Source organism: Scomber scombrus, chromosome 18 (assembly GCF_963691925.1).
Source record: "Scomber scombrus chromosome 18, fScoSco1.1, whole genome shotgun sequence".
Classification (NCBI taxonomy): Eukaryota; Metazoa; Chordata; class Actinopteri; order Scombriformes; family Scombridae; genus Scomber; species Scomber scombrus.
In genome coordinates, this window is record NC_084987.1 from 23,657,872 (window position 1) to 23,682,423 (window position 24,552).

A 24,552-nucleotide genomic window follows, 5' to 3' on the forward strand; every position below is an offset into this window, starting at 1 on the left:
GATAAATGAGAATGTGTTGAGGTGCTCTGTCTATAGCCTGCATCTTCCAGTGCCATTTCAACTGACTGATGGAAGGTTTCCTGTTGGGTGTGAACCACGTGTTGATCGGTTGGATCTGATTGGTGGGTGGGAAGGTCATGTGCTTTCTTGATTTGGAGAGGGTGAACTACACCATTCCATGGCTGTGAGCTTTTCCTGTATTTCTCTGGTAAGGTGGGACTTTTTGGACATCCTGTCCGCTGTCTTGTCCCTCCGGGGTGAAGTTGCCCTTGAAGGCTGACTAGCGATCAGCTCAACCGGACTCCGCCACCCCCGCAAATATACATTTCTGCTTAAACTAGCCATTTATGGGGAATCCTCTGTCATATCCTTAGATCAGCTTCAAGGAAAACCTTCCCCCTCCTCCATTCCATTGGTAGGGAATGATGGTAGGAAGCAAGGCAGGAAGGAAGTAAACAGGGAAGGAAAGATTGTGGGCAGGATAGAGGGAAGGAAGAGAGAGCGGTCGGGCAGATGACCTTCGCCTCTCTTCCACAACATTCTTTTCAGGGATGAGACTGTGTCCCGTTGGACGACGAGAGGAGTCTGGTCTTGTCTTTCCCCGAGCCTCGCCTTTGTAAGACGGTCCCACTGCTGCTCCCGCTGCCGCTTCCACTCCCCGCATCTGCGGCACGCTCTTTCTCTCCCCGATCCCGTTCTGATCCACTTTCCGAACGCCGGGAATTCTGACGCGAAGGAGTGCTGGGCTGGCGGGAAAGCTGACCGTTCTTCTCATCTGAGGAGTAAGAGGTAACACAAGGGAGAGGTGAAGTGAAACAAAGACATAAACTACTGGTGGATAAACTGAGTGTAAATGTGTTCATTGGAAAAACTATTACTTGTATGGGTGTTCTCTTCACCAGCCAGTGCCTGCACAGAAGGCTGATCGTGAGTACTCAGGAGCTGAGCTTGAATGGTTTCCACCACTCTCTTGAATCTGCGACTAGGACCTGAGAGGAGACACAATCAACTCATTTTAGTTTCCCTTTGCTGAGAGAGCGCTGTAAAAATTCCCATTGCCATTTTAAGTACCAAAAAACCATATCAATTAAAAGTATACACTAAAATTGAAACAAGCCTGATTTTGAAAACAATTCAATAGCTTGCATTTTAGCCTCATATTTTATATACTCACTGAGCACTTTATTAAGAACATGTCTGCAATGCAACACAGCAGTTCTCCTATAAGTTCTACTTTTATGAAGCTTATACATTTTCAGTTTTTGTTGACATTGTCAGAAAGCTGATAAGTATGTTTTATGTTGATTATTGAATTTGTAGTGGGTGGTGTTGGTGTACTGGAGTACCTTATAATTGCTAATAGGGTAGACATCACTATACCACCACCACAAACTACGTCCTCAGTAATAAACATGAAGTAGAATTATCACCTTTCTGACAATGTCAACAAAAACCAAAACAGTATAACCTTCGTAAACATAAAATTTATAGCACAGCTGTTATATTGGACTGCATTAGATTGATCAGGTGTTCCTAGTAAAGTGCTCAATGAGTCTATATTCAAGAAAATTGTTAACAACGTAGGGATCAATTAAAACAAAGTTATAAATATGAAAACCTATAAGGGGAAGTTTACAAGTGTAAAACAGGAAATTATCTTTCAGGACGAAAAATTGTGTGTCACCACAATTCTTTAACATATGTGGTGGAAATTTACTGAGATGCAACAGTAGTGTAATGAGAAGCTTAGTCTCTGTGAAGTCAGGGTCATTTATGACGCTCATAACTGTGTGTATATTTTATTGGGCCAAGTTGAAAGATAAGATGTGCCCTTGCAAGGGAATATTATTCTATTGGTTTGGGTTATCTTCAAGTGCAAGACAGCACTTAGACGGTAAGGTTAGTCTGTATAAAGTAGGATGTTTCACTGTGAAGTCTAAGCATCCTGTACGCTCCATTGAATGTATTTCCTGGGCCCAGAATAAATCAGGCAGGGAGTTCTGGTCCTCTGAAATGATGCGAACGCGGAAGTAACTTAAAACTGCATTCTATCAAAAGGCCACCAGGGGGCGACCGTTTTGGTGTCAAAAGGACTTCTGTCTCTATACAAGTCAACGGAGAATTCACCAACTTCTCACTTGATTTCTAATCTCAGTAAACGTTTTCAAAATGTGTTTATGGTCTCAATCGCTAGTTTAAAGCCTTCTTCAATGCAGTATGATGTTCATTTGTGAAATTTTGGCCTCCCTGATTTTATATTTGACGATAAAGCAGGGTATGCATTAGGGCGTGGCTACGTTGTGATTGACAGGTTGATTGGTTTACAGGTTCAGGAGGGCGCCTCATGCTCCTCCTGATGCCCATATAAGTAGAATCCGTGTTTGTTTTTTTACCCAGCATGCACCTGAAAATTTCAAGATGGCGCTGCTCAGATCCGATACTATTCGCTTCCAAGCAGCAGTCCACAAACCAATGGGTGACGTCACGGATGTTACGTCCATTTTATATACAGTCTATGGAATAAATGCTTTCTTGTCAGACAATGAAGACTTGGCCAGAGAATTTAATTTTTTTTTCATCAATCTAGGAAGGAATTTACTCTGAGCCTAAACACAGTTCATCTGACATGCTTGACTAGATAACGTCTGGGTTGTTCAAAATACACACAGTATTTTTGCAAGTCTGGACTGCAATATAGCACAGAAGAAGAACAGTTATCAGCTGCTAAACTTGGAAACCTGGTTGAGATAATTCACTGTTGGGACTGCAATTGTGCATTCTTCTTTTAAATGAGTAAATAGCCCACAAATGTCAGCTAAACAAAAAGTTATGTAAGTTCAAGTTCATGTGGAACTTTGCTGTAACTCTTAAAACTACGAGTAGATTTAAAAAACAGTCCAGTAAACTTACTAACTAATTATTTAATTAGCTGATTAAATCATATCACACTCGTCTGAACCTGGTGTGAGCCAGTTAAAATATAAAAGAAGAAGAATGGTACTGTTGTGGTGCTGAACTCCTGACAGCTCCTGTAGAGTGACATATACTTTTAATGGGCTGTTTTATGTGTCCAATAAAACAGTGTTACAGATTTAACACCTGCTTACTCAAAATTTTAGATGCACTTTTATCAGTCGCAGTGATTAGTCAGTAGTGATGAATCATATCCTCATACCAAAGAAAAACATACACAGTACAACTACAACATTTACACTGTTTTTGCCAAATTTGAGCCTAAATTTTATTGTTAAGATATAAAATTGCTCAGTGAAACTAGCCTCTCCCTATCTAATTACAGCTAGGTTATGAATGTCCTCATCTCCAGCTTTGTGTCTCTCTCTGTCTCTGTATCTCCCTCTAAACAGGGAACCTACCTGTTATTAAAGTGAAGGTGACGCTGTAGATGCCCATCTCTCTCCTTCCTTCTCTCTCTGCTCGCTCCCTCTCGCGCTCCCTCTCTCCCTCAGAGAAAGCAATGTCCACCTGCGGGAGAAAAAAGAAGCACGCACTCGTGAGTTAATGACTGACATTGTTAAATTTATAAGGTTTGCTCACAGAGGTCAACGATTGTTCTTAAGATGGACTTTTACATTAAAGCCTGTTGTTACAGCATCCTATAAAAGTATTATGATGGCATGAGTTTTGTTCCGTTTATTGCGTAAACTGTAAAATAAAGCGACCCAGTTGAAAACCAGAGCAGTCTGTGTGTGTCTACGCATTTAATCCTGTGTTGGATCTGTTGGGTTTTTGATACTGTGTGAAAACGTGCAAATTCTACACAGTGGGTTCAAGATTACGTAAAGAATTTTGTAAAATAAATTCAATTAACAGATCTCAGTTTCTTAACCTATGAAACTGCATTCACAGCAGGACAATGTGAAAAGCATGCAGGCTAGAACAGGACAAATGATCCACAAATACAAATAATTTGCACATGCTACATGGATGTAGAGTTTATGTATAATATGTATATGGGTCAGTGACAAATAAGGGTTGGCAAGATGAACAATTCAAAAATATCTTTAAAATGGTTTTAAAAGCAGCATCAGGTTTGTTAAAATGTTTGTATTTTTGTTGGTTTTACGTCGTGTGAAATGAAATTTGCACCATTTTTTTAAAACCAAAAGTAAGACTGAATGCTCCTGAAAATGTCAAATGGTGTAACCACAAAAGAATGATAAATATTAAATATTTGATCCATCTACAGTGTATTTAAGTGTACAAATAATACTTAATTTAAAAGAAATCAAATGGTTCCTGATTTACATGATTCCCCAAATTGTATTTAATATTTATAACAATTGTACTCCATTACCTTTATTTAATATAAAAAGTTATGATGTAAGATCATGCCAAACTAGTTGATATAATGTTTTATTAAGAATTTAACATTTTTAAGCAAGTTTAATTATTTGGTACAAAGTTTTTATGGTTACACCATTTAGACATTTTTATGCTGGTTCCACAAAATAAGAATGTGCAAGTTCATTCATACGTTTATTTTCACATTTTAACCTTGACTAAACCACATGGACACAAAAAAACGTCATTGACCCATAAACACACAATATATCAAACATAAATCCACAAAAGGAACTTAAAGTAACTGCAAACTGCAAACTGCACTTTAAACCATGCAACCTGCTTACATTTCTCCTAAAGCTGCTTAAAAGAAGCACACGTAATGTATGCCATTATCAGATTTCAATCCTGTATCTGTGCGAGTTTGAATCTTGCATGGCCAGCCATTATGCATTTTTATAGATGTATCCAGTGTGCTGGGGTCAGTCAGAGCTGAGGAAGTTAAAAATGAAATAATACCTGGAACTTGACAGGCTTCTGGAAGACAGAGGCGCCGCTGGAGGACTTGTACTCTGCCCGGAAACTGTTCTGAGACACCACGCTGTGGCTGAGTGATGGCATCTAAAGAGGCAAAACAAGAGAGTGACGCTCAGAATCTTAAACCTGTGAATTAAACGCAACAAGTGGTGGTCTTTAGAGAAGCATTAAGTTGTTGAGGATTAGCTGAGCTCGACTGTACTCACGGAGAGAAAGGCGTGGACGATGTCAGCCTTGATGGAGCTGAGTGGTTTGTCTCTAATCATAACAAAGATCTGCTCCTCTTTCTCCAGGCTGATGAAGTTACCGAACCAGGACCTCTTAGCCAGTCTGCAAGTACACACAGGACAGTTACATTCACACATTCAACAAAGGCAGGATATTTTTACTGGATGGATAGATGGCAGAAAAGACTCTGCTGTTAGAGGGTGAGTGAATCATACAATCACTGTCCATGAATCATCATGTAAACCTGTCTATGACTAAACGTTAGTAGACAGCCAGACCAGGGATTTTGAAGCATCATTGAAAACGCTGATGCCAGCCAACTCAAACTATGCTCAAGAGAAAATACACAAAACTCTGTTCTCCTTTGACACCGAAATAGAGAGTAATATCATCACTCTCAAGTTAGAGGCTTACTTTTACATATAATAATACAGAGCTGGAAGACAAGGCTGAATGTGGCAAAAATAAAAGCAATACAACTTTGTCATCTCTACTTTTTCAAGACTTTTTTGGTTTCATATTCAGCCTTTAAATCCTTATTTACTTTTTTTATAAATTATTGTTATGCCAGTGAATAAGATGCTGTGTTTCTAGTGCAGTTTCCTATGGTCATTTTTTTTTTTACATACACAATTAATGATTGTGAAATAAAGCAGTAGAAGCAGTTTTACAACTAAAAGACCACGAGAGTAATCAGTGATTCTAGGAAATGCTTGAAATGAACATATGTGTGTCAAAAACTAATTTGAAACATGAAAGTAAGACTGAAAGTTCATTCTTGACCTTTAAATATTGCAAAATAAGGGAGATGAGATTAGTGTTGTACTGAGGATCTAAAAATATGACCAGAGTTTATACTGTATACAAGTTCTGTGTTATAAATACAATTTACAACACTGGATCCTGGAACTCGATACTAAGGGCCTGATTTACTAAGATCTCAAATAAAGGGTTCTAAATCACATGTGCAGTACAATAGATTGCACGTTTAGTTAGTGTGCGTTTTGCAGGTGATCTACTAAGAATAACTGCGTGAATGATAACAGGTGCAGATAGCAGTATATAAATGAGGATTTTGGGTGTCTTAATGGAGAGTTTGGATGAGCAGAAAGCCGCTGTTAGTCAATGCTGTTAGTAAAACCGAAAATATTCCACTCCAAAATTATTAACACGAGTGGAAAAAGTCTGTTCTGTGCGTATTCTGTCATTGTGCCCTTCAAATGTATTATTTATAGGCGCAGACTAGTTACCGTCAGCAAAATTTGGTAAATCAATTTGCGTGCTAAATAACATATTTGTATTTTCTCCTCCCTGTATTTTGCACACTGGGGTTGAAACGCCCCATATTACATATTCATTATGGCAAACGTACTAAATGGACAGCGCGTACTATCTTGCACATTTGAAAGACCCAAGCCTCAGTGTGCCCCGTTAATAGATCATCTTGCATATTTTTTTCAGGTGATGTCAAGTTTGCACACGTTTTTACACACGCAAACATTTAGTAAATCAGGCCCTAAGGTTTCGTAGAACACTGTGTCAGTTAAGGTCATGAAGATAGAGAAGGAAAAACTGAGACATGCGTGTTCTTACTCTGGGCTTGACTCTGGAGTCAAACTGGACATGTCCTCTGATGTGGGGACTAAAAAAAGACAAAACAGACAGACAGACAGACAGGCAGACAGACAGACAGACAGACAGAGAAAGAGGAGGGAAAATTGAGAAGGGCAGTGAATCTTGATGACAGGCCTTAATTCAATTGCCCTAATTGCAGATTATCACAGAATCAGACATTACTCAACAAGACCGCAGGCTGCAGGATGGGACACGTGCTAGATTCTTGGTAATAATAGATTCTATCTCGGATGCGAATGCAGAGGAGAAGAACTCTGATTGTAGAGCATCAAATTCATGCTCGAGAAATCTGATGCTTTATCTCACAGCTGGCATTTTAAGCATGTAATATTATCTCAACCAATCAGAGGAGACGAATTGCACCAATTCCAGTCAGTTTATGTTTGTGTCTCTACACTCACCTTGCAGTTTGCGCCGATGGAAGCGCGGCGAGCCCAGCAGGTTGTTTTTGAACGAGTTGAGCCTTGTTCTCCAGTGGGCGGAGCTCGAGGCGGCCAGACCGCCACTGCCGCCCGGGCTGGAGGGCGGGGTCAGCGACAGTGAGGCCCCACCGGCTCCGTCCGCTCTGGAAGAAGAAGACGAGGAGGAAGAAGAGGGAGGGGTGGTGGAGGAAGGGTGTTGGATTTGGTGCACGGGCGTGCCCAGAGGGGTGGGCAGCGGTGAGCCCTGCGGCGTGACCTGCGACATAGGAGGAGGGGTGGCAGAGGAGTTAGAGGACGAGTGGACGTTCTTGGACTTGAACACAGACGGTGAGGGGAAGTTGAAAAAGCGTGGAATGGGGGAGAGGAGCGGGGAGGGGGACGGGGAAGGGGAGCGTGGAGTCTGGAGAGGGAGGGACTTCATAGTGTGGAGCTGGGGCCGCTCTGCGGGGCACTTTGAGGGCAGGGTCTGGGTTTTTGGGTCAGGTGCCGGGCGGGTGGGCCGAGGGGTGGTGGCACTCGCTGGTTTGGGGTCTTTGGAGGATGAAGTAGAGGTGGAGGTGACTTCTGATTGGCTGAAAGTGAACACCGGGCTCTGATGTGCAGAAAGAGAGAGATGGGGGAGAAGAGAAGAGCAAAGGAGGGAGGGATGGAAAGATGAGAGAGAAAGCAATGGTCATGAAATATGATTAATGGAAAAAATTGTTCAACAGGTCTGGAGCAGATGCACCAAATGGGAGATGGATTTAATGATGTCTGTTCTTCAGTACAGTATATGTGTCTATGAAATGGGAATGTGTATGACTGAGAAAGTGACAGTATGATGGAAAGGCATGACTGATGATAACAGTCTGAGCAAGAGGTGTCAGAGAAAAAAAACTCACATCACAGGAAATTTGGTTTTGTGTTTTCGATGGCCAAAACTGATATGTTATATATTGAAGCTGCTGATAACACATATATTATATACTATGATGTATATACACTGTATGTGCAATAGGAAAAGACTGGAAAGACAGGCATGGCAACAAGATAATATGTTCCCTATGATTATGAACATGTTTAGTGCAAAGAGAGCATTGTACGGTTAATGTATGCAATCACTGTATGTAATATTTGGTATGTTTTAGGGTCGAAATTTGCACATTAATGCAGCTTTCTCTGCCGATCCCCCACTCTTGTGAATGTGATCGCTATGTAATGCAAAGTACAGAAGAGGACATTTTAAGACCCAGCCAGTTTCGTCATAGGGGGATTAAAAAGGGTCAGATTATTCTGCAGACAGCAGGTGTCACACGTTGTCAGCTGTGTAACTTCAAGATCTTACAAGTTGTTTGAGTGTATGAATGGCTGCATTAAGTGTAAATGTATAGGTTGTTTGGCATTAAATGATGAAACTAGATCAGGTGTAACACCTAGTTCTGTATCAGTCCCAAATCACCTTAAATAATGCACCATTGAGAGAATTGTGGCATTTATACAGTTACTTTGCTGTTAAATACATGATGTGAAGTAGAGTTGAAAATACAATGGAATAGTGAAGTTCTTACCCTGGGACTGCTGAGAGGACTGGAGGACAGACCTGTGGACGCTCCACTGACTGAGCGAGACCTTTTGAAGGCAGCAGACAGCAACAATCAATAAGACTCATCAAGCTGAATGAAAAGCTTTATGTGTAACAATAAAAAAAGATATTCTGTAGTTTATAAGTTTAGCTTATCATTCCCAAAATATCATGCTTAACCTTGTATGTACTAGGCTACCGGCCCTAATTTGGACCAATTAAAAAACGTCATGATGTGTCAGTGTTGGTTCGTACCTCTGGCTGTGTGCATTAGTGTCCAGTGCCCTGCGAGGTGGGGTAGGAGATCCCTGGTCTGTGACACTGAGGACCTCCAGGCTCTTCCTCTCTGGGCGACAGCGTCCGTGACGTGTCAACATAGGGGAGTCCACACGCTTCCTGGGTGGGTCTTGGAGGACAAAAATGAACATTTCAAAACATTAAAAGCAAAGTTCAAAGGACTAATGTAAGATTTGCTCTCATAATTAAGCTTTTTGTTGTGTTGTTGTTGGGTTAGACCATCAAAAAGGTTAACTGTCTTCACCTATGTCATTTCTAGGTGGCAGGTCCTCGTCCTCACAGCTGGGGTATCGCTCCTTTCTGTCCAACAGGAGGTAGTAGATCATCTTTTCCTGGTTCTCCCTGCAGTAATACACAAAAACCAAAGCTTACAAAGAGAAAGAGAAGACAGAAATACTCTGCGGTGGCTGGCAGAACTGGAGAACAAGTGGGAGAACACTTCAAATCATCAAATGTTTATATTTTTGTCAAATGGCATTGGTGGAGGCTTTTCAGGTTCGTCACAAATCTCCTAGTTGGCAGCATCCATGTGTTAATAATGGCAAAAATTGTAATTGTTGTTCCAGTCAGATCATACAATAAGTAATGTTTGATAAATTGTTCCTAAATAAGGTGAATGAGAGACACTAAACTTGTGCTTTGTTTCTTTATTATCTGTATAGTACACTATATTCACCCACTGTCATTTGAGTATCCAGATTCTGAGTATGTAGGTCTACCCCTAATGTAGTGCCCTCAAAAATACCATGATGGGAAAAAAAAGTAGCGTCCACGGATTTGCACTACTTTCTGCTAACAATGCAATATGCTGTATTTTATAAATGAAAATTGTCCAACTCAGTCTAAAGAGTCAGATTCTAAAATCTTGCTGCTCACTTTTGAGTAAACTATTGTCTTAAGAGTTGTGAATGATTTTGTTCACAGTGTTAGACTTTGTTCAAAGTTAGCATGTCAAGTTGACATTTTGTTTTGCTTTGTTAGCTAGCTATTTAGCTCACAAGGCAATTTAGCAACGTTTTGGGGTTTATTTTGCTAATGTTAATGAAAGTCTTACTTTCTAATCTTTTTTCAAAGATTACTTGTTAATTTGGGGGTCAGGCCAACAAACTGTACATACAACACAGACATACTGTCACCTTGACATGGCAAAAATGTTAGCAAACAGTTGCCTATTAACACATCCAGCAGATACGTAGCAACAACAGCATTCTTTTGGCGTTGTGCTATCTCAGAACCCATTGGCTATTGTCTGACGATGATTTAGCTTCTCGGGGTAAGGGCTAATGTTTCATGGCTTCCTCTTTAATGGAGTTGGAGTTGAGAACCTTTGTTTAAGGTATTTGCTTGACAAACATTTGAAGGTGTTTTAGGTCAAGACGCATTTCAGCCAGTGTGTTCCACCAATGTCTTTCACTCCATATAAATGGACTGTTTACCTGCATGAAACTACACCGTAGTCTTGTAGAAATCGCCATCTACATTTAAAGTGTCACGCATGATTGGTCAATACTACTTAGACTACAAATGTAAACCAGAATGCTTCCAATACCAAAATCTTGTCCCTTGCCTTCAGATTCTGCCTTCATATCTCTTTATGAGATGAGAAGTTGTGTTTCTCACCAACCGATGAATTTAAGTACAATATTCTCTCCGTTTCCTTTTAGGGCTGGTGATCGTTAAAAAAATTACAATTCCAGTACCAATCCAAGTACCCTTCAATTGATAACGATACCAATTGAGTACTTCATTCGATACCCATCATTGTTTTATCCGGCATAACAGGCGTGTAGTGTAGCCACACTTTAGAGTGTTTAGGTTTGCAGGTATTGTTTGACAGGAGATGTTACGATACAACTTGATATTGATTAATTTACTGGTACCCAGCCCTATTTCCTTTTAGCTCAGAATTGGTCTCTACCACCTCCTAAAGGAAATATCTGTCTTTTTGGCTGCTGAGTGCTCCACTACTTTATGTTCACCAGCTAGTTACTAACTTAGTCTGCTGTTTTGTGCTGGGAAAGTAGTGAAAACAGCTGCCTCCTGTGGCTGGTAAAGGGTTTAATGAGAGTTGTGAAACTCAGTCAGACAGGAAGGAGCAACCGCTGTTGCATTGTGGGCAGAGAAGAGGCCACATCAGTGTGGTAGAGAGAGGGGAGGAACGGAGAAAGCGAAAGAGATAGATAAAGGAGGCATTGTTGATTTTGTTGCTCTTGTTCCTGACATGTCAGGCAGATTAATGATGAAAGTAATTGACTGTCAATGATCACAATGAGACAAAAAGAAGACTGTGAGAGAAAGAAAGAGAAATTACCTGCACACACTATTATGCAATTGGGTTTTTTCAGCATACATACAAGCAGAGCTGTGTGTGCAAATTTTCTTGTGTTAATATTAGTAATTCTTTCATTTGTCTGTTCATATTTAACCATTTTGACCATTTTAACATTGATGTATTGCAACTATTAAAAGTGGAAATGTTGTATGGGTTGTATTTACTCACTCCTCACTTGTAAGGTCCTGTGTGAGTTTGACCCGGTCTCTGAAGCACCCTAAAGAGTACATGCTTTCCAGGACGTCAGGGTCCAGCTCAGTTAAGGACACGATCCTCTTCAAACACACCCGGCGAGGGGGCGGCTGCTCTGGGCAAGGCTCATTACGACCACCCCTAATAGGAAAACATCAGTGTATGTAGTTAGCATATAACAAAACATCTCAACATTTACAGCACTGATAGACAATGGGTCATTAAACAAGTTTATTGTCTAGAGAGAGATCATTTTTCACAGTCTGATATTATGGTTTTATGGTACAAATGATTATGGTACAAAACATTGTGGTACAAAGTTGTTGCTGACCCTGTTTTAACATCTTTGACTCCCATGAAGAATCCTCTCAACCAGAATAAGAGTACAATTCTAATAATAACATTGCAAACTTATCATTTTAAATATATAAAAATGACCATAACCAAATTACAGCCTATAGTCATTTTCACTTTAGTGCAAACTCTTACTGGAGGATGAGCCATGGTAAGCCAAGAATTGTGGACTAAAATACACAACAAACCAAGGTGGTGATTTCACAAAGTAATGTAGGTGGTAACACTATGGATTAACTTTTTTTTTTTTTTTTTTTTTTTACCTTTAATAACAATGAAAACACAAGGTTAACCACTGATTAAAACTTGGCATAATCCATGCTTTGAGGCTTGAAAATACTTTTTGTCTCTGTACTTTCACTTTTAAGATAGAAGTGACGGTCAAATCTATCAGCACTCCTTACATTGTTAGTCTAACTCGTAACATACTGTATGTGCAGTACAGTATGAGCCCTGCTGAGTGTTAGAATATTGATTAACCAACAATGGAGAGAGGATGACATAGTTAAAGTGAGAGTGTGACATTGGAGAGTAATGCATAAGGGTTTCATGGGTATGATAGATACACTTTAGTACCTACATTTACAATAAATACCCTCATGAGAATTATAACTTTCAATAATTAATTTAATAACATGTTAACCATAGTATGAAAGTGTGGGGCAAAACTGAAACTAAACAGGCCACTTGTTTGCTTAGTTAGTTACGCTTTAAATCTCTTAAAGGAAAACGCATACACTATAAAAAAAATTCAGTAAATGAAACAGTCACAACACACAATTTAAAACAATCACAGATATTATTAAAATATTAGTAAAATAAAACAGTATAACAGTAATTAAAGTCCCTTTAAGTAATGAGTGTCTCTAACTTCTGTTTTGCAGTTCATGCCAGTACTAAATATGTGTCATGGTCACAGCTTCACTGTGTCATTATCTTATGTCATGGTTGTTTACTTTCAACTCAAAATGAGCAAGGCTGAAGTAGAGAAATGACAGGAAATACAGAGGATTTCTTGCTTTAAAACTGTTATCACTCTGTTGATATCAGTATAGATAGCTGTAGCATTTTGAAGTAATTACTGGGTGGAGAAGCGAAAGTGCAGAAGCCAGGGAGATAGAAGGGAAGAAAAAAGAGTTAGATAAAAGAATGTACTTACTGGTACCAGTTGTGTTTCTGTATTGCTTCTAGCTGTAAGTGACAAAAATAGAGGATGATATCAAAGCACTGATCAAAACATGTCCTCTCATTTTTACAACCATTTAAACCCTATTGAAAGATACATCTGCCGCCCACTTGGGTTCTGTGTAAAGTCCTGACTCAAACTAGTTTTTTTCCTCCTGCAAGGCTAAAACCACTGAATCAGCATTGCACTCAGACTCATAATTCTAAATTTAGCTGCCCTTTTGAACAGTGATGGTCAGAAAGTAACAAATGTGTTTCAGGAATTATCCTGTCTCAGTGTTTTAATAGTCTCTATGAACCATGCACTATGCTTTTGTTTGGGATTCTATTACAGCTTTAAATTCCTAAGCAGTCCTCCATGTCTCTCCTACATCTACATCTAGTGGTCATTGCTTTACAACATTGTAACTCTGTAAAAGTCCCTTTTCTGCATTAGGGCTGCGTACAGTGGCAGCCATTGCATCAATACTGCACAGTATCTCTTGGGGCGGGTGGGGGAATGGAGCAGCTGCGGTTCTGCGGGCATGCAAAACGTAAAAAAGTGGACCTGCTGTGCTGTGAACGCTGTACAAGTACATCTGCAGAGAGGAAACAAGCGAGAGCTTTGCAGGAGACGCTCCAACATTCCGGTTTCCGATATGAATATCATGAAAAGGGGTGAAAAGTGCAGATGTGCTGTGTTAAGAATACATTTCTGTGCTGCACTGAACTCTGTCTTCTTGCGTGGTAGGCGGTTTCCATGGAGGCAACTAGCAGACAGACAGAGACAGAGAGAGACAGTCTGACCTGGTTTCAGGCTCCATTAATCAACAGCTCATCAGACGAATCCACAGCTTTGATTAAATCTGCTGTGTTGTAGCTGAAAGACTAACTGACCAGACTTTCTCTCTTCATCGCCGTCTTTATTTTACAGCACATTGCGAACCGCATAATCACCCTTCCCTCTGTCTCTCTGCGTCGTAGCCAGGGGTTCATTTCCACCCCACGTGCCTGCTTTATCCTAGCTTCAATGCATGACCCAAGTGCAGTAGAATTTCCTCTAGCTGTCCATTCATTCACTCACTCATTTATTCATTCACTCTCCTCTAACTCTCTTTCTCAACTGCCAGGTTCTTTTCAAGCTTTGCTTTCAGGGGAGACAGCTGGCATTTAGGTGAAAAGGAAGAGAGAGGACCTTGACTCTTTCACCCTAAGTGCCTCTATCTTTCTTTCCAACCACTGATGAAGCCACTAGTCCATTCTTTTCAAATTGATCATACATACCTATACTGTGCTTTCTACATCTTGCATTCCACCAGTCTTTTTCTCATTTTAAAATCCTAACTTTTGTTTGAGGGCACAAATATAAACTGACGGCTGACTGCTTTCCTGCCTTTAAGCAATACCTTCAACCCACCCCTCTGCCCTGTTCTTTCTGCCTTCCTCATTTCTCCTCCTCCCTCTGTAAGGTCTTGCGTCAGGGTGAATTTTTGTCACATCTTGAAGCAGAGCCTGGGGCTGGGTCTTTTCTTTTTGTTTTTCCTGCCTTCTAAATGCCTGTTTCATGCTTCATGCACTATAGAAACTCATCTAGTTCAATGTGAGCAGCAACAATTTGCCCTTTTGCTAAAGCTAGCTTACTTACTGTTGCCACACCTTTCCGTTCATGTGGTTTATGATAACGGTGGCACATTTACTGACAACATTTTTAGTTATTTTTGAAGCAAAGGGTCCATTTTAAGGGGCAAAGGTCAATTTCACTGGCTAAAATAACAACTGTCACTGATGCTATCCGCAGAAGCTAATTACAGTTAACATTAGCTCCATGGCTGGTTGAAAACGCTGTCTCCAGCTGACTTTTTAATGTTTCTAGCTCACTTGTTTTTCAAAGGAGAACCCTGTAAAAAGGTCATAAATATTTACCCCATGGCTATAGTATGCTCTAATAGGCTGACGTTAAAGCGTCATTCTCACCAGTTCATGATGGAACTGAACAGACTATTGTTCACGTCTTGCAGCGTAGAACTAGTAAAAAATGTAAGACCTGTAAGATGATTCAGTCAAAACCCTGTCTGGCTGATAAGCATAATTATTTTAGCATACTTCTATTTTTAAAAAGGTACAGTACATTTCTACTTTAAAAGGCTTTTAAGATAAGGGCTAACCCTTGTGTTTGCGTAACGTTACGCTATCACGGGGCAACGTTGGTTGGAATTGCTGGGGTGTAAACTTCATGAGATATAATAAAGAGCAGTATATGCTAACATCCAGAACTGGTGCTAGAAAAGCTAGCGGAAATACTATTTGGTCTTGGAACTAATAATGGAACAGTGACTACTGTGCTGTAGGTTAGAGCTGAAACTTCATATACATCTTTACAGCTCTCTTTATAAGTTAGTATTTCTCTTAGGTCTACTTCAACCCCATCCACACTGATTTGGCATGTGGACAAATCCAAAGCTTGACAGGCCTGCCAGTTGCTAAACTATGATTGGATCAATCACTGTTCGTGAGAGAGTCCTTTGAATGGTTACTTATGTTCAGGGTCCTCTATGAGATATGCTCCACAAGAAATATCCCTCCAATAAATATGTCTGAGTGTAATTTTTCCCTTGTTTAATCAAGTTATGCTAAAACAATCAGCTCAACATAAGCAGACATTGACTTTGATTGATTTTTTTCCAGTGACCTCTTTGATGAAAGCCATATCTCGTCAGTGCACTGCGATGTGTTGACAATACTGTAGTAGAGATGTGTATCTCATCAGCTTCTACTTGGTGTTCAATTATGGTGCAAAAACATACATCCACATACAATTAGGGGACAATTTTCTGATTTCAAATTAATAAAAATATATCTCTACATCTCTATAACAGGAAAAAGCTATAACAGTTAACAAAATGATGTACCAATAAATTCAAATTATTGTTTTTAAAGGTGCCCATTTTTGCCCATAGTCCCTCCCTCCTCACCGTGAGTCTCTTGTCAGGGTTGACTTCTATCATTCCTTTGAGTAGTGCTTGGCAGTCGGGAGGTATAAAGTGTGGCATGTGGAACACCCCGCTCTTCACTTTCTCTAAAAGCTGCCGCAGGTTGTCGTGGTCAAAGGGCAAGGCACCCTGGGAAGATTGAAATAAAAAGAGTTTTAAAGAATAGAACACATGGTTGGTATATGAGGATCAAAAAGAGACACAAAGAGTTGAAAAGAGTGTAAGCGTTTTTTAAATGTATGCGAACAGAACCGTGTAACCTCCTCCAGTGAATGTAGTTAAAGGTACCCTGTGGTGTTAACTTGTAAACAACCAAACAAGTTAATGTTTTTCACCAGAACATCTTTCCCTTAGGCCTGACATCTGTTTTTGATTTTGCTAGCTAGCAGTCACAGTGTTACCTGCATTTTGAAGGAATATTACATCGTTTTCTATGTCTTCTAGCATGCTACTAACACCAAACTGTCAATTAATGTAAAACGTGAAACCGTTAGCAATCATTTATTATGTCACCCATGTTGAGCACAGTAGAAATATACAAACAAAACAGTGACCCACTCATCACAACATTGCTCCATGGCGCCACTAGTGGTCAAACATTTCACAGAGTACCTTTAAGATTTAATGCTGATAAGTTGACAGACTGACTTAAGGGAAAAGTGTGTATGAGAAGTGAATAATGTTCATTGTGAAATGTATCATGCAAAACGAAGAGCAGAGAGGAAAGTGACTAAAAACTGAAGGAAAAAGAGAAAAGAATAAAAGAAAGGATGAAGTTCAGAGGAGACAAGTGAGAAGCAGAGCGGATTTTCTTACCACAAGAAGAGCAAAGAGGATGACTCCACAACTCCAAACATCTGCCCTGCGACCATCATACTTTTCACCCTGAAACACAATGACCCATTGTCATCAGACATGCACAAACACACGCAAACACACATACACACACTGAGAGGGAAGTAACTTACCCTTATGACCTCTGGGCAAGCATAATGTGGAGATCTAAAAACAAAAAAGAAAGAACAAAATTATTTAAAGATTTAACTAGATACAAACACAAAGAGGAGGTGGTGAGTTCATGTGTTGTGATTGCTGACTCATGGAAAAAAATACTCCAGCCCGAATGCACAAAAGCTGAGAACACCTGCTCTTTTCCAGAGAATAGATTGAATAGGTGAATCCAGGTGAAAGCTACAATCCCTTACTAATTTTATCTGTTAAATCCACATCCCTCCTGATGGGCAGATGGTGTAAAAAATGCTTTTAATGAAAACAGCCACCGATTATGTAAAAAGAAGCACAATAGAGCTTTGAGAGGATGTTCCTGGTGGTTTTGTATATATATCACTAAAGTCTAAGTGCTCAAGCCATTTAAATACTAAAAACCACTAGAAAGATTATGTTAGGAATGTACATATCATCTTTATAGAGCATTTACAATACAGTTCAGTTCAGGTACAGTTTAGTACCTGACCAAAGACCATTAATAATGAGAATACAACTCAAGGGTTCAAGGTTCAAGACACCCTTGAACCTTGAACCCTTGAGTTGTATACGCACAAAAACACTTTTAGCCCCAAAGAACATTTTTTTGAACCCTGTTCTCACCCGCAACTGGTTTCCAGCAGGCTGTCTCCGACTTGCAGTGAGGCCATGCCAAAGTCTGCTATCCTGATGTTATTCTTCTCATCCAAGAGAAGATTCTCTGGCTTTAGATCTCTGTGACTGAATACACACACACACACACACACACACACACACACACACACACACACACACACACACACACAAACTCAATCAAAGTACCAGTCTTTTTTTCCCCAGACCATAAACAGTAGCTAAAACTTGGTACACTGTGCATTGAAACATTTTGACTGAATGGGAGATCTGCTATTTGTTAAAGCAGATCCCATCATTGTTTCAATGTACATATGGGAATTCGACTTGAACAACTGTGAACCAATCCTTTAAACTTCTAAGATGTCATCATTTAAATACACGTTTGAGGCCCAAAGAGGTCAAATGATCCAATAATTCACCCCCCCCCCCCTACCCATACCCCCTAGATTTATCATATAATAAAGGACTGGACTAAACATGATAAGTAAGTGATTAAAAAACATTTACTTTTGACACCTGAAGTACAATTTGCTGGTAGTACTTCTACTTCACTAGGGTTTTGAATACACGTTCTTACACTGGACTGTTTTTAACATCATTGTTTTGGTACTTCGACTAGTCATTTCTGTCTAATATGTTTTTTCCACAATAAAGTTCAAGTACCTCCTTAAAAATCCATAAAAGGACTCTAAAATGAATCTAATCCTCCACCTTCACTACGAAGTCCAGAATCTATGAATATATAAATGTTTCTGTTTTCAAAAGTTTAACTGTTGGACAGAAGATGCCTCCTACTTCACTGTGAAGTCCATTTTCAGATTTTGAGCACTGTAGGCTTCAAGTTTCCACATCACACTTGTGTAAGTTTCATATTGGATCACGATAGGCTCCAAACTTGTCACACTCATAAGTAAACACCGTAAACTCAGATTTAAGGTGAGCATAGAGTAACTTGACACTTTTACCAGATGTATGGTAACCCTCCTGTTGTCTTCATGTTTAATTTTTCCTGTTGTCTTCCGTGCAATTTTTGTTTTCCTGGGTCAAAATTGACCCATACGATATAAATTCACCCAATTCTGTGTTAGACCTTTTAAGCCAACTTCATACCACAAGTTTTACATATATTTTTTGGAAACTATGGTCAAAAAGAAGAAAAACACATTTTTGAGTAGAAGGAACTGATTAAACCTGCTTTTATAGTCTTTGAGTGGTACAGTAAAGTATTTGCTTGTCAGTATGCATAACAATGTCATCTACCTATGTGATAACTCAACCAAACCAACAGAAAAGCTAAGAAAAGAATGGAGCAGAGAACTATTTTAAGATTCCTATAGCTTCTCACAGACCATATAGAGTGATTGTGGCAGAAGTCGAGGGCGGAGATGATTTGTCTGAAGAACTTCCTGGCCTCTTTGGGAGTCAGTCGGCCCTTCTTCACCAGGTAGTCGAATAACTCTCCGCCAGACACATGCTCCAACACCAGGTACCTGAGAGACATAAGGCAGAGAGGTCAGAGTAATGAAAACAGGTGAAGACATGGAAGGATCCTCGGAAACTAAAATGTGTTTAAAAATAACCGCCATCAAAATCCATGCACACAAGTCCCAGATACTTCTTCCATACACGGAAGCTCATACACGCTCAGGCACACACATCATATCTTCAATGTCATATAGTTATCTATCTCTGTTTTGTCTTACAGAACCTGTTTCTTCCCTTTCAGATTCAAGGTTGTTTTTGCTCTGGCAGAGATCCAGAGGCAGAGAGGGAAGATTAAAAAAAAAAAAAGTCAGCGGAAAAGGCGAAAGATAAAGAGATACTCACAGGTATTTGTTATTCTCATAGACATCATGCAGCTTCAGAACGTGAGGGTGCTCTATTAGTTTAAGAATAGCTATTTCTCTCTCCACCTGGATAGACAGAGAGAGGGCCGAGGGATGGAGGGAGAGGTGTGGAGAAAGGTTAAAAGAGAGGGAGAGAGAGAGAGAAAAGAAGAAGAGGGAGGTTAAAAAAGATGGAGATTGAAATGTCAGAAGGAAATATAAGATAAATATGATGGGAGGGAAAGAGAACGAGAGAGGAAGCATAAGTATAAAGACAGTGGAAGTTAGCAGCAGGAGGAAACTGTATGCAAGTATTCATTTCAAGGTTGAGGTGCTAAAGCTTGGCAACATGAGAAGTAATAGTTGTAGACAGAGAGGAGACAGAGTCAGCATTTAGTAAATAAGTACGTCATTTTGATGACAAAGTGCATTTTAAAATGAATGTTAAAGAAGATGAAAGATTGTTATAACATCCAATGCTCTCACTGTCAGTTTATCATGTAAAAGATTCAGGATGAGTTAGCTAGCTAGCTAACACTTACTGTCATGACTTGTACAGTAAGAGTTAGCTAGCAAGCTGAACTATAGGCTTTCTCTTTTAACAAACATAAGACCTAAGAGCATGTCGTCCACTAATCAGAAGGGTTAGGGTTAAGGTTATCAGTGGTTTGGTTCCCGGCTCCTCCAGTCCACATGTAAAAATGTCCAAATTGCTGCTGATAGGTGTGTGTGTGAATGCGGTTTGATGTAAAAGTGCTTTAAGTGGTCGAAAGACTAGAAAGAAGCTATATGAATGCAGTCCATTTACCATTTAAAGCTGCACTAATCAACACTCGATATCAACAATGAACCCAATGACTATGTAATGTAAACAGTGTTGCTCTGTTTTGATTGAGTCTTTCTGCTCTCATTAGCCTCGTCTCCAGAGGATACAGGTAGCTGTTTTCAGCAAAAAATTCTCCGATAAACCAACTGTGCAACCATCCACTAGTAGGAGGACAACGTTAGCAACTAGCTATTGAATATATGTGGAGTATTTAGGAGCAAAACACGCAGATATTTCCATTTAGAGTTCAGTAGAGACCAAAACATAACTAAAAGTACAGTGAGTACAGGGCTAATGTTTGCTAGGTGACAGGAAATAGACTCTCAGAAAATAGGAGATTGTTTTATTTGACGGGAAAGTGAGGCATCGTACCAATGTGAGCGGGAAATATAGGAGAGGTTAAAAAGTGGTCGGAAAATGTTACATTTCGTCATGTTGCAGCCATGGAGCTACTTCAGTTCCCTGTAGTTGAACGTGCGTTAGCTCGCCTCCCCAGCTTATGCTAAAAGCAGAAGTCCATCAATGCAGATACTGGTGTTCAGCACAGAGAGTGGATAATGGGCAACTTTCCAATATAAACCTGAGAACACTGGTGGCATATGAAGGAGGTGAAGGGTGGCTTTTTGTTTTTGGTGCAAAATATTTTTATTTTTCACATTTGTCACACGCCTGTCATCTGGGCAAAGAAAGAAAGTTCAACATTTTACTAACTTAGTCAAAAACAGTTGGAACAAATGTATGTTTGAGCTGCCAGATCTGACCTGACCCTTTCAAAGACTGTAGAAACAATCAGTAATACTAATAAGAGATATTTTTGTGTAACACAAATGATGCCGTTCTTTGTGCCTCAAGTTTCCCTTCTTCAACATGCTGCATTTGAGTTTTAAAAAAGACAGACTGCACAAAGCTGCGAGTAATCAGCCACAACACCAACATGAAAAAGCTATTTAAATTCTCTTTTCAGTTCATGGTGTTTCAGCTGAAGTAGCTTTCATCGGAGGGCATAATTAGCAAAATGAAATCATGTCTATTGTTCAGTATACAGAAGCAGTGCCCACACACTCGGCAGCTCCAACTTACAACGCACTGCCGGGCTTTTCTTGACAAAAATAAAGACTATTTCTGCTGCCATCTCTGCAGGTCGGAGAGTGCGAGCCTGAACTCTGTAGCCTCCACAGTGGCTGTTAAGTAGACAGATGAGGTAAGTTTTGTACCTTCATTAAGACTGATTCGGAGAGTTTCTCTCTGTTGACAATCTTTATGGCCACCTTCTGCCCGGTTATACAGTGGACGCCCAATTTCACCAGTCCTGAGAAATAGACAGAGAGAGAGAGGGAAAGACTGTGTTTGGACGTCATAAATCATCATGTAGTGTGAAAACAGGAAGGAAGTGTCATAAGTGACACATATCATAAATTATTCAAATTTTTACTGATATTGTCACTATCACTGATCAAAGCTCACAAAAAGACAGACAGGACGATGTATGAAGAGGCCTGCTGTGACATCTTGTACCAAATACTAAGAATAAATCTACATATCCTCTGATGAATTTAAGGAAACCCTTTAAGAAGATTGAAATGGAATAAAAATGGAAGATAAGAAGATTTAAAAAGATTAAAGCATGAGCTCTGAATATCATAAGAATGTCAAAGTGATTCTGAATGAGGGAGTAACACCCTGGGATCAGCTGATGCACCTTGCAGACGTCCTATCTGCCTCGCTACAAGACTCCAGGTAATTTAGGAGGTTCCTACCTGTCTGTCCCTTCCCGAGGGTCTTCTCCAGCCGGTAAGGCCCCACATACTGGTTGGACTGGCCCACCGTCAGCTCTTTGCTGCTCATCTTTCAAGAGATGAAATTATATTCCTGATATAAGGCAGATCAAGATAGCGGTCGGTCCTGCTCGGTGCGTAATGCCGTAACGCACATCACAGGCGGCTTTACGGCGGTGGAGAGGAGAGGAGAGGAGGACTGATCGTGATCTAAAGCCGGGCCCTGCAGGCTACTCCCATGCACTTGTTTGTCATGCGGTCAGGCAGCTGCCTAAACCTGCGTGCAGGGAGTGAGAACTGGCCTGAATCCCACTCTGTAAGGCCTATAAGTCTTTTTTTTCTTCTTCCACTATTGGGTTGTGTCTCCTTTACTACAGCAGAGAAAGCAGCATCATTCAGAGGGAAGGTAGAAAACGTGGAGAGGACGTGTGAGGTTTGACCGGTGCCAAGTGATGGGAGATGTCCAGAATGATGCGAATAATCGCCGTCAGTCAAATAAAACCCACCCTTTGCTATAAATAACAGTAGTTTAAAGCTGAGTGATCCTGTTTTTTTTAGCTTATGCAGCTGGCCAAAAGTGGAGCAGAACAGAAAAATCTCGTTCAGACCTGGACAGGAAGGCTACATTTGCCACAGATTGATTTCTGTAAGTGCAGAGTCTCAAATATCCCAAGTCAGAATGCCCTGATTGAATCCATTCTCTGATCGATATCAGGGACCCCCCTCCCTCCCCTCCTAACGTCCAAAAAACAATTTCATAATCCTCACAGTCACGCTTATTCCCCTTTCCGTCTCAAGTCCGGCCTCGTTTGGTCAGGATCTGCCTTTCTGTGCAGATGCAGCGTTGTCCAGATAATAATCTATTATCACAACAGCATCAGCAAGAAGAATGGGTTTTCCAATATCCGGTGCACACTTTGGCTCACCCCCTCCCCGGCCCTGCATCAGGAAACAGAGGAAGAAGGGGGAGAGCATCAAAGAGGCAAACAGCCGCGGGCAGGCAGGGCCAGACAGGCAGAACGCCCCACGGTCAGGACAGCTGCGGTGAGGTGCGCTCGGTGCGCCGGAGGAGAATCAGCGCTCAGCCCGGTGATTAATCCTGTTTCTAGAAACAAGCATCCTCAGCTGGCCTGGTGGCAGCCGACTCCCCGCCTCTCCTCCCCTCTTCCCCCCTCCCTCCCTCTCTGCCTCTCTGTCTCTCTTTCTCTCTCCCTGGCCGGCTATGCTCATGATATCACCGCATCTCCTCCCTCAGCCGGCTGCTGCACAAATAACAAAACAAAACAACCACACACAAAAAATCACCCAAAAAAAATCAACAGAAATCGCCTCGGAGAAGACAATCTTTCAGGGTGTCAAGAAGTTGCACCGCATCCACAGAGCTGCCCACCATTCACGGGATGGTCTCCTCCACTCCGCCGCCCGTAGGTAATATCCCCGTCTCTCTTTCTGTTCTCCCCCCCACCACCACCTCTCACACTCCTCCTCTCCTGCTTCCTTCTCTTCATCCGATACGGGCAGCATCAGCATCCGGGTTCCGCTCCCCTCCCCTCCCATCCCATATGTCTCTCTCTCGCCCCCACCCTTTTTCTTTTCTTTTTTTTTTGTTTAACCACAGCAAAGTTACATCTAAATTATGTGATTGGCTGCAACAACTGTGGAAAAAAATATCATATAGAGATCATAGAGTTAAACATCACACTTTAAACACTTGAATGTAAAAATATTAAAGTCCTTCTCCATTCGAAAATGTGTTTTGTTCATCGTTGGATGTTTGAGCTTCAGTGTGCATTATGCAGTGTGATGTGGAACATTGAATGAGGGAGAAGGACAAGATGTGACTTTAAGAATTTTAAATGGAACTGAACTTTTTATTAATTAGTATTTTTATATAGTATATATGTGTCCTTAAATATGTCTGGAGGGTATCCTTAATATAAATGATGACAAAAACTAAATAGGAATGTTACAAAAATACCAGTCTATAGAAGTTTAAAAGTATAACAGACCACAATAGAAACGCAGCACAATTTAGTGTTATCATTGGGGAATATGGGGATATTATTGTGTTTCTAAGGCTAAATAATGTCATCATGATATTTTCTGAGGGAGAATCACGAAAAACGCGTCACAAAGTATTCAACTTGTTCTGGAGCTTTCAATTTGTATCACACACTGTTCATCAGTAGCAGCAGTGTTTGCAGATGTTCAGACTTTCCATTATTTTAAAGACTCCCTCCAGACATGTTTTAATGTAGATGAAAACACTCTGCTTTGAATAATACTTTGTGACTAATATCAAAAAACTTCAATTACCTCATTATTATCCTTAAAATTACATCTCATGCTCCTCTTTCATTAAAAATTCAGAATCTATGAATATGCAAATCATTTTAGTTTCAGAAGTTTAACTGTCTGACACAAAATGTCTTCTGCTTCTCTCTTAAGTCCATTCTCATTGTTTGTGGTTAGGGGGCTTCAAGTTTCCACG

General features: G+C 40.4%; 1 protein-coding gene across 1 annotated transcript; it reads right to left on the reverse strand.

The window, feature by feature from the left end:
• Nucleotides 1–545: 545 nt before the first annotated feature.
• Nucleotides 546–22,131, reverse strand: LOC134000098 (serine/threonine-protein kinase BRSK1-like). The gene is made up of 20 exons (XM_062439410.1): nt 22,044–22,131; nt 21,501–21,595; nt 19,462–19,547; nt 18,984–19,124; nt 17,623–17,739; nt 16,983–17,016; nt 16,831–16,899; nt 15,997–16,143; nt 13,020–13,051; nt 11,483–11,647; nt 9,227–9,324; nt 8,941–9,091; nt 8,672–8,732; nt 7,104–7,716; nt 6,661–6,709; nt 5,046–5,169; nt 4,822–4,923; nt 3,375–3,483; nt 900–989; nt 546–775 (listed from the first exon to the last, which is right to left on the reverse strand). Exons 1-20 carry the CDS (start codon nt 22,129–22,131, stop codon nt 546–548), a joined length of 2,601 nt encoding a protein of 866 aa, XP_062295394.1.
• Nucleotides 22,132–24,552: the final 2,421 nt, after the last annotated feature.

Coding starts and splice junctions, on each gene's coding strand:
- LOC134000098 (XM_062439410.1), bottom strand. CDS start 22,131: ATGAGCAGCAAAGAGCTGACGGTGGGCCAGTCCAACCAGTATGTGGGG. Junction 17,017..17,622: donor CTGCTGGAAACCAGTTGCGG/GTGAGAACAGGG, acceptor TTTTGTTTTTAG/ATCTCCACATTATGCTTGCC. Junction 9,325..11,482: donor CAGGACCTTACAAGTGAGGA/GTGAGTAAATAC, acceptor GTATTACTGCAG/GGAGAACCAGGAAAAGATGA.